The following is an 11,218-nucleotide window of genomic DNA, read 5'->3' as shown; positions in this document are numbered from 1 at the left end:
ACTCTGTAATACTCTGTAAGTAGATATGAAATCAACTAGTAATAATAGTATTTCAGGTATATAAATTATTTATATTTACACATTATATAATTCGGGTCGATTCGGTTATTTTTGGTTTGTTTAAGAGGTTGAACCGGATCCAATCTGATTTAAACTGGTTCGGTTTGATTCACTACTTGTTTTGACTTAAATATTTTGGTTCAGTTATCCGATCCGGTTTTTTTAGTTCCATTCAGTCGATTTTTTACCCACGTTCGGTCAGACGAGATTTATATTTAGAATCTATGACGTGGACGAGAATCCGGTAATTTTACACTGCAAAACTGTACTGAATCCGACGGAATCTCTCAATCTGCCAGATTGGAGTAACCGCCGACTTTACCTGGCTTAAATAGACAACAAACAACCAAAAGTAAAACTCTCTGATCGCATCATTCAATTTCCAATCCATCGTAAAATTGGATTCTAAACCCATCAGAATTCCACATATACTACCAACACAATCCCCATCACCATCACCACCAAACTCTCTCAAAACACTGAACCACCGGCCATGGATTCCCAACCGGAGCAGCAAGAACCCAGAAGCTACTGGAAAAGATGGACCAAGCAAGACTTCTTCCCGGAACCCACTTTCCAAAACTTGACTTCCTACAAAGACGCCCTCTCCCACACTCCCTCCCGCCTCAAAGACCGCCTCCTCAACCGCTCCTCCGACTCCTTCGAGCTCCTCCACCTCCCCAAGCAAAGCGAGCACCACATGAAACGCTGCCTCACCTGGTGGGACCTCATCTGGCTCGGCTTCGGCTCCGTCGTCGGCTCCGGCATTTTTGTCATCACCGGCGAAGCAGCTCTCATGGTCGGCCCCGCCATTGTCCTCTCCTACGCCATCTCCGGCCTCTCCGCTCTCCTCTCCGTCCTCTGCTATACCGAGTTCGCCGTCGAAGTCCCCGTCGCCGGAGGCTCCTTCTCTTATCTCAGGATCGAGCTCGGTGACTTCGTCGCCTTCATCGCTGCCGGGAACATTCTCCTCGAGGCCATTGTCGGCGCCGCCGGGCTAGGCCGGTCGTGGACGTCTTACCTGGCCAGCATGATCAACACAAACAACACTGACTTTTTAAGGTTTCGGGTGAGTTCACTTCCTGATGGGTTCAACTTGTTGGACCCAGTTGCTGTTGTGGTTCTTCTAGTTGCTAACGGTATAGCAATGAGTGGAACAGCTCGGACTTCCATGCTTAACTGGATCGCTTCTATTGCAAGTGCATTGGTCATTCTGTTTATTATAGTTGTCGGTTTTATATATGGCAAGGTTGAGAATCTGCGCCCCTTTTTCCCTTACGGGGCTGAGGGTGTTTTCAAGGCTTCGGCTTTGGTGTATTGGTCTTATACTGGTTTCGACATGGTTGCCAATCTTGCGGAGGAAGTTAAGCAGCCCTCGAAGGATATACCGGTTGGAATGATTGGTTCCATGAGCCTGATCACTGTCATTTATTGCTTGATGTCTTTGGCTTTGGTTATGATGCAGAAGTATACTGAGATTAGTGCAGATGCTGCGTATTCGGTTGCGTTTACAGCTATTGGGATGAATTGGGCTAAGTATTTGGTGAGTATATGTGCTCTTAAGGGAATGACTACGAGCTTGTTGGTTGGATCTCTTGGGCAGGCTAGGTATACCACGCAGATTGCGAGGTCTCATATGATTTCACCCTGGTTTGCTCTGGTTCATCCGAAAACTGGAACCCCCATTTATGCTACTATATTGGTGACCATAGCGAGTGCAATTGTGGCCTTCTTTACTAGTCTGGATGTGTTGTCGAGTGTGTTTTCTTTCAGTACGCTCTCTATATTCATGTGTGTGGCTATTGCATTGCTTGTGAGGAGGTATTATGTTAAGGATGTGACTGCTAAAAAGGACCTGGTCAAGTTTCTTGTGAGTTTATTTGTTATAATTGGTTCTTCAATTGCAATTGCTGCGCTGTGGAACACAAATGTGAGAGGTTGGGTTTGGTATGTTGTGGCCGGTGTGATTTGGCTTTCTGGGACTTTGTGGATGGCATTGCTTCCCAAGCGAAGAGTTGCCAAGGTTTGGAGTGTTCCACTAGTTCCATGGTTGCCTGCATTGTCCATTGGAATTAACCTCTTCCTCATTGGGTCTCTGGGTTATGTTGCATTCTTGAGGTTTGCCATTTGCACTGCAGTAATGATTGTCTACTATTTGTTTGTTGGTGTACATGCCACATATGATGTTGCTCACCAGATTGACCAACAACAATCAAGGACTGAGGAGGGAAGTGCTAGTTCACAGGTACTGCTGTAGCAGATTGAACAAGAATGGACTCATGTGAACCAAGTTACATATTCTCGTATATTTCATTAGGTATGTTTCAATTTTAGCTGCTTTTAATATCATTTTCCATATGTTGTAGTTTCAACAGAAATTCAATTGGTACAGAAAGTAATTGATTATATGAAATTGGGTTTATCTTCCGATTTAATTGAGGTCATGTTGCAAAAGGATCTTCCTTGGACATTACATTGGTCCGATCTGTTTTACATAACATTTGTCGTTTTGAATAGATAGATCATTTCCAGTAAAATTGTTTGGAATCAGTAGATTTCAGTGTATGGCATAGGCACACTATATAAGTATATATACTCTGTAAGTGTGCATTGATGAAGTCTTATCTGTGTTACTCATCATGATTTTTAATAGCTCCATTATTCCAAAGTCCAAACCAGAAGAGAGCCTCTACTACCTGGGGTTCTGACGAATTTTCTAGTAGCATTAACTAAAGGGAAAACTTGAATCTCTGGATGAGCACATCAAATTTGTTAATTTGTTTTGGTTTTTCTTTCTTGTTGTGTGTCAGTGTGGGTTATAAGTTATAATGATTGAAAAGTTTTATAATTTACTCTCTTTTTTTCATCAGTTTTCATGAGTAGCTAGTCTGTACAGAAATATTTTTTCTCATTGTTAGTAGTAATGGCGGTACTCAACTTTGAAGTTTTAAAACCATTACAACAGATTAGAGCCAATTGGACGACAATCAACATCTTTATCCAAATCAGATTCATAACTTTTAGATAGTTGCGGTGATATCATCCTTTGCAGTCTGTAGATCGTTTTGATTGATAACTGCACCGATGACGTGGTCATTTGTTTCAGTAGTAATTCCCTTTGATTCTTCTTAGAAGTGGGGTTCTATACTTTTATACTTCTGTAGAAGCACACTCACTAGTCACTAGTGACCTTCTTCTAGACACTAGTGCAGACAGATAATGAGACAATGGTTTTAGTTTCTCAGAACAACGCATAAACAATGGTTTCACAGACAGTCAGACCTGCAAAGTATCACCTCGTGATGCTCTTGCTTTAGTTGGTTTAGTCATTTGTGTTAGAATCATTTCGTACTTAAACTTGTAACTTAAGTAAACTATGACAGATTTGGATCAAATGTAAATGAGTTTGTAAACAAACTTTTGGTTTGTGATCAAATCCCTTATGATCTTCTCCTAGATCCACAGTCTAAGTTCTCAGTTTGCTTGATGGGACAAAACCATATGAGATAATATCATAATAATGTGTTCTAGCAGGGATCGAGAATGGCAAAGGGCTGCAGTTTATAACTGCTATTGACAGTTGCATGACAGGAAGGAACTGTCAACTAATTACCTGTCTAAATCCAATCTTTGTCTTAAAGATCTACTCTATTTTTTCCTTTTTGAGAAATTAAAGATCTACACCCTAAATTTTGTATTCTTACAGACTCAACTACACAAAATCCGATTATTCAGTATATTGTGTGCAGCTTAACTGCAATATACATTTGTTAAGTTAACAACTTGTATACAAACATACATCATCACTTATAATCCTAGTTCATTTTGCTGCAAGGCAGGCAGCAATGCTAATATTACATCTTGAAACAAAGACACACTAATAAAAGAGCTGGATTTGAATGCAACACTAAGCTAAAGGAGGCTGAAATATTTCATGTGCAACTGCAGATCGAGATGAATCTGACAGGGTAAAACAAAATGGGATTGTCTAGTTATAGGCCATTATATAATTTATATCGGTTTTCTTGGCACAACAGAATAGGCGAATGTGGAGCATGCTAGAATGCTACGGAGACTGTTAATTTTTACTCAGCACTCTCTCCACTACAGAATTATAGGGTATATCTGGAAAGTTTCAGTATCCTTGCTTCTCTGTATATCTCATATTTCTCTGTTCAAGTTTGTGATGCTATGGTGTTGAATAGTGCATAGCAACACAGAGACACTACTGGTTTAGTCTTCTCTTAGCTGCAGTGTTATGGTGTTCGATGAGAATACCCTTCCATTTCTCATGTGTTCCCCAAAATGGTTAGGCATAGAAATTCAAAGCTTTCCACAACAAGTCTCGCTGCAGCCAGCCAATCTCTAGGGACTCAACTCGGTGTCACAATATAAATTTCCGTCATCCCATCCAAGTTGTGAGACATTCTTCGTTACTTCACTGTGGCATTTTCTCTTATCCAATGACTAGAACTTTTCACTCTGCCAAAACAAAGAAACACACTGGAGAATGTCAGACTAGAAAAAATCCTATTCTATGAATATAACAAACTAGTTCTTTGGAGTACCAAATATCCTATTATGAATACAAGATCTACCGTCAAGATCAAAGTAGCAGAGTGTGCTCCTCTGTACGTTATTAATCAGAGAATACAAAGGAAGATGGGGGACATAGGCTATTACTGATCAAAATAGAGTAGTGTGTGAAAGAGAAAAACAAATCAATAGTGACTATGAATATACATAAAAAAACAAAAAAGACGAGACGACCATCATAAATAATTTATTTCTCATATTGATGAATCGGAAGATACGTTAAACAGTAACCGTATCTGGAAACAACTACTTTGATGAATCGGATCATTGAATTATTATCTTTTGAACATCTAATGGAATTTATGCAAGTTCAATGCATTTTTATGAAGAATTTTAACTAGTTATGCAGAGTTTTTAGTACACTATTGCAATGAGTATAGCCCCTATAAAGAGATAGCTTGTGTCCGCCACTGAAGCCATTCGCCAACCATCAACTAGCGAGTGAATTCACAATTTGATTTTCCCTTTTGTGAAATTTGGAATTCTAAAAACTTACGTGAGAAAAAAATAGTACTATGTTGAACAAAAAAATAGTATTATATTCTCTGGTTCGATCCTCTGTAAGTGAAAAACACCCAATGAAGAGGGGTCTTGACCTTAACCTGATCTAGGCTCCGGAGTGGTAGTCCACCCTGACCACCATTTTGACGAAAACCAGAAAAAATAGTACTATATATGTTGAACGACTGTACACATGACAAGTTTAACTTACGAGTAATAGTTTGTAAAATACTTCTCCACCCCCACTATCTTGTGATACGATGGGTGTGACTTGGACGTCCAACACAACTGCCCGACCAAAGATTCATTCTTAAAGATTGAGTATCATCATACTAGCCGATACAGAGTTGCATTCTCGATCTAGTCGACGAAGATGTACTGTTTAAAATGTGTTTGATAAGACTCTGGTCGTTTAACAAACTTTTTCATCCAAGATAAGTGATCGCCCGCCAGATTGGATATGGAAGAAGTGGACGGAGCAAGCTTGATCGGGTCGAAATCTGAAGAGACTGATATGTCACGCATGATGATCTTGCATTATCACGCGGCAATCTGCTCTACTCTTTTTGACCACCCATATATGCATTGTTTCGAGCTCTTTGTGTCATTGTCACTCTCTGCATCATTCTTGACTAAAATTGCATGAGTAGATTTTTGCTTTCGCAATCACATCGTTATAACGTATAGATGTAATAATATCCTCAAGATCTTATATGTTAATCATCCCATTTATGTCTACAGGAATATACTTAATTAGTTGTTCTACAATGAGAAATAGGAGAATTTTTTGGTGAAAGATCCTCTAGCGCTTGTAGCCTTGTCGTGAGAAAGATAGGTGACACGAGTAGATATCCTACATACAATGTGCTTTGTTGCAGTATGATAGATACATTTCCCGACTCTTGAAAGTCTAGGGCATTAGAGATGTCTAATCCCAATCCTACTTTTCTCTCGACCTTGACACCACTAAATCATTAACATCTATACATCCGAATATCAATTTCATTTTGTATATGTTCTAATTTGATTTGTTCGATATATGATTTTGTTAATGACGAACGTAGGAAATTAATGATCTTATGGACGGAAAATGTGTCTCCATATTACAAAATAGAATAAAGGATTAAATTCAGTTTACCCTTTTAAACTTTAGGGCTAAAATCAGTTTGATCATTGATCTTTGTTTTAAATCACATTGGTCCTTGTACTCTCAAACGACATCATCTAAGTCTAAAATTTGAATTTTAGTCTAAAAATGGGTGAGTTTGGTGCTTCAAAAATGACGTCTTTTTATCGTTAGAATGTCCATTTTCCCTTTCTATATGTTAAAAAGCTCAAACGTGGATCCCCATGTCGGCTCCTAATTAGCAAACGACGTTATTTTTGGAGCCATATTAAAATTTTAGGATTAGTTGATGATGTTTGAGAATACAAGGACTAACGTAATTAAAATAAAAGGTCAATGATCAAACTGATTTTAGCACTGAAGTTCAAGGGGTAAAACTGAATTTAATCCTAGAATGAGCTATGAATTGAAATTTAAGGAATCAGATGGTCATGAAACGAAAAGCTTAAAGTTGATTATCGAAGAATCAATGTACGCAAAACATATTCTGAAGAAAACTATATATGGACTCGGGGAGTACGACTGCCTCCAAACCCAATGAGTGCAAACCAAAGAGCAGTTCTCCACCGCATGCAGTCTCAAAAATCATAGGGCTTTTAGCATTTTCATCTTCACATGTTAGAGAGCTAGAACAAGAGAAGGAGCACATTAATTTGCCAAGTCAACTTAGTTAGGTTATAACTCATAATATCTTAACTTTGCCAAAAGTGAAACCTCAATACCACTAAGTACTAAATCTATTAAACAAACTAATGATGAATGAGTATTTGTATCATCAAACAAAGACCAACGACCTTGCATCCGCCTCCTTTTGACAATAATAGATCACCAGCTGGTGAATCTTTCTACCTAAAAACACAAGTGATCGACCATGCATCTTAATTTCTTTGTCAACTGCATTTCAATAAGAAAAGTTGGCAACATATTATAGATTTGACTCCCAGTATGGTCCATTCCAAGCCTTCCATGACTCTTGAATTGATAGAAACTGCGACCTCCGAACCGTCTCGGATCGTTTTTCTTTTAAAAATTTACATGTCATTTCTAGCCAACAAGTTCATCAGTGCCCACAGATCGACATGAGTGGAGCACTCGGACCTGTGTCTTTTGGTTCAAGAACTTTTAAGACTTTCTCAGTAGTCATGTCTCCATTTTCATATGATTTTCTATCAATTTAATGTTTGCCCAACTTCCACGTACATGCAACTTCCTCTAATCCTCTCTCCTTCATGTATATAAGATCCGATTAAGTAGTTCTAAATTATGAAGCTAGCTAATATAAAAGTGCATGACACCAAAAGTGATTTATATCTAATAATATTAATATCGTAAAAGTTACATAATTTCATCCACATTAGAACGGGTAGAAAGTGAACAAAAGACATATTTTCAACATTTTAATAGTTATAATTAGAATGATTAATTTCAGTTTACCTTCATCAACTTTACGTCGATCATTATATTAGTCCTTATTCTTTCCATTTCATCAAAAACACCCCTCAACTCCTAATTTTCATCACCGTGCATGTCCAAACCTCCAATCTCCATCAAATTCCTCTGTCAAGTGATGACTTGATATCAAGAAGAAAGAAAAAGAAAAATAGACAAATTGCATTCAATCCCACCAAAATCACTAAGGTTAGGGGGTTGTGATGGGAACAAAGATGTGTATCGATATGAGGGAAAAATGGTCCGAAAGGTAACTTTCAGAATTTGACTTTCTTCTTGATATCAAGTCATCACTTGACAGAGGAATTGGATGGAGATTAGAGGTTTGGACATGCGCAGCTGATGAAAATTGGGAGTTGAGGAGTGTTTTTGATGAAATTGAAAAAAGAATGACTAACATGATGATCAACCTAAAATTGATGGGGTAAACTGAAATTAGTCCTAATTAGAATTATGTGCAGTTTTAATGTCAACTTTTAATCTAGCCACTTAATCATGTATTTTTTTTTTTTTTTGACAAATCAAGGAAAATTGATCCGGTAGTGATTAGGTATTCTCTCTCTCTTCTTCTTTTCTTCTTTTGAAATTTTCATATCGTACATGTGAAATTTTCATATCATATCTATCTATATATATATATATATATACACGTGTGTGTCGTACGTCAACATGCATCGAAAAAAAAAATGCATGAAAAAGACATCTATCTGCTACTTTGATCCGACACGCCACTTGGAAGTGTGTAAAAGCTTTTCCTGCATCCAACATTTTCTTGACACTCACATTATGTTTCAGCACGTACAGTTTATATTGCACCTGCAGCATGGCAGCATATATTACTTTCTAGTTTCATCATCCATAGAGATGAACACAAAATCTTCGATTGCTTATTCAATTTGGGCCAAGTCAGTAGATAGTACGCGAACCAAATTAGATCTTGAATCTGTGTACGAGTTTGTAAATTGAATCACCAAAGTTGTGTTTAATTATACCGTGTGAACCCTCGAAGCCATTGAAGTTCTGCACTTGAAATCTTGAATATATATATATATGTCTCCATCAACCGAGTGATGTTCTTACAAGATTACATGTCAAATTGAAAATGTGTGTTTTGTGGTTCTGAGATGTGCATGTATGTTCATGCATATGTGATCGATTATTGGTATCAATGAAAAAGGTTGTGATCACATCAATTTACTACCCTCGAAATTAAGTTTGGTGATATTTTAGAGTGTAGGGCACAACCGATAATGAAGGTATATCAAGGAAGAAAAAGGACGTGATTGACTAGTGGAAAGTAGATAGAGAAATGTGAGAGCAAATAATTGTGGTACTTTGCATTAAGAATCAAAGATGTGATGGCATTCGAAGTCCTCGAGTCATTTTCCGATTGCGTTCAAAGGTGAACCTTTATTTCCTTGAGTAGGGGTCACATATACTTTGAAGCAAATCATGCCAAGTCGATGAACAGTTATATGTCCAAATTATCACCCCAAAGAAGCTTCGATCAATAGACTGCGCCGGCAGTTTTTGTTCATGATGAATTAGATGGTTTAAAATTATTGGCGAAATCAATTTTTAGTATATCGACTAACTAGGTTTAAAATTATGCGCTTATGTGTTGAGTATCATATCTCACATCGTTTGAAGGAAGGGTGGTGAGGTGTCATATATGTGCACTTACACTTTCTTTTCTTATAGTAAAACACATTTTCGGTTGAGAACCTAAGAACAAAACTGTGAGGACGCGGCGACAATATTATCTCGTTATACGGACTAGGTCGTTATATTAAAACCCGTGTTTGTTTGTGTTAGATGTGTTTCGATCATATCATATAGGTATGAGGGGCCTAGAGACTTTAGAGGCTAGTAAGATAAGAAGAAACGAAGAGAGTTAAGTATCATTGGGAGGGTAGGGCACAACATAAATCATAATTGATCGATGATTAGAGGCATTGATCGGAAATGAATAGGAGAGAAAAGCGTGTTGCTTCAGTGTTGCGAATTACATGTTGATCGACAGAAGGATTGAACTATGAATGCAGGTGCCGGTTAGGTTTAGGAGGTAATAGTAGCCAATTGTGGCCATCGTGATGACCAATTTATTGTGATATACATCAAAGAAGGCTAGGGATCCGACCCCATCAAAGAAGTTATGGCATTCATATTCCTCATGTCATTTTCCCTCTCTTAATCTTAAAAGGGGTTCAATTATAGGAATAAAAGGGTTTGAGGTGTGATTCATTTTTGGAATCTAAAAAGCTCATCCTAGCTAGCTTGCTATAACATGGGTCTTCATCAATCTCCTTGAAAATGAGTCACGTCAAAATGAAATGAAAGCAAACCATGCCAATGATGAGCTGTTATACGTCCAAATTATCATGATTTCGAACAAATGTAGTTTTTCCGGCTACAAAAGAGAGCTCTTGGGCACCCCAATTAAGAAGAAGCTAGATCATCATGCAATAAGTCGGCAATTCGTTTATTGTAGGGACAGATCGATCGGCCATCTTCTTTGTTTGATTTGATGATTAACAAGATTTTCATTCAAATATATCTTTTCCGTTTGTTAGGGCACATTACATTTGAGACACATGTTCATCATTAATTCAATATCCTTAGCTTCTAAATCAATTAAATAAGTGGTCTTGAAAGAAGCAAAGTTTCATAAGATCGATCGTAACTAAGGTTAAATGGGAAGCACATTGCATGAGACATCAACTGGTTATAAATTATAACCCGTCAATAATTGTAGATGGGTATGTCTTCGGTTCTTTTCCCATTGAAAAAGATAAGGTGAAAAAAAAAGGATATATATATATATATATATATATAAATCGGGGTATGAGTCGGTATGACACATGATATGAATAGGTGATAGACTAAGGCCAGAGTAAGAAAAACGTGATGAACTTGTTCCGATGTTTGAGAAATAATAGAGATAACATGATGATGACGCAGAGGAAGAAGATGAAGAAAGAAAGAAAGAAAGAAAGAAAGAAAGAAAGAAAGGAGGGAAAGCTGCGCGGTGCAACTAGGTTAGGATAGGATCAGCTGGGACGACGTACATAGTAGTAGCAGCAGCAGTGATAAGTAGGGCAAAGGCATCTGGGTGGTGTGGCCTGCTGGCGTGCGAGCATAACAGTAAACCAGGTATACACTGCGCTGGCGCCAACCGAGTTGGCCGGGGAGGCAGTGACAATTATCGTAAAGCATGCATGTAATGATGCAAAAACCTAAACGATGATCGAGCTAGGACGACCGACAAAGTTTAAAAAGGGCGGAAGGCCCTGCGAATGTGAGGAGGCCGCGTCAAGTAACAATTGGGGATCGCCTACCCGCCACTTTATTAGCCGTTTGTTTATCGGAGGCTGCCGTTTCTACACGTATCTATCTATATGTCTGCAAAACCCTATCGATCCCTTTCCATCTGGAAAATTAAGCTGGCTGGGATTCTTTTGCAATCGACGGGTCTCTCTCTCTCTC

The 11,218-nt window shown here is 38.2% G+C and overlaps 1 protein-coding gene across 1 annotated transcript; it reads left to right on the top strand.

The window, feature by feature from the left end:
• Positions 1-553: 553 nt before the first annotated feature.
• Positions 554-2,480, top strand: LOC101308586 (cationic amino acid transporter 8, vacuolar-like). The gene has a single exon (XM_004301902.1). It carries the CDS (start codon positions 554-556, stop codon positions 2,315-2,317), a length of 1,764 nt encoding a protein of 587 aa, XP_004301950.1. The 3' UTR covers positions 2,318-2,480.
• The last annotated feature ends 8,738 nt before the right edge of the window (positions 2,481-11,218 follow it).

The sequence above is a fragment of the Fragaria vesca genome, linkage group LG5 (assembly GCF_000184155.1).
Source record: "Fragaria vesca subsp. vesca linkage group LG5, FraVesHawaii_1.0, whole genome shotgun sequence".
NCBI lineage: Eukaryota > Viridiplantae > Streptophyta > Magnoliopsida > Rosales > Rosaceae > Fragaria > Fragaria vesca.
The sequence above is the reverse complement of the archived record's forward strand: the minus strand, read 5'-3'. Positions and strand labels throughout refer to the sequence as shown.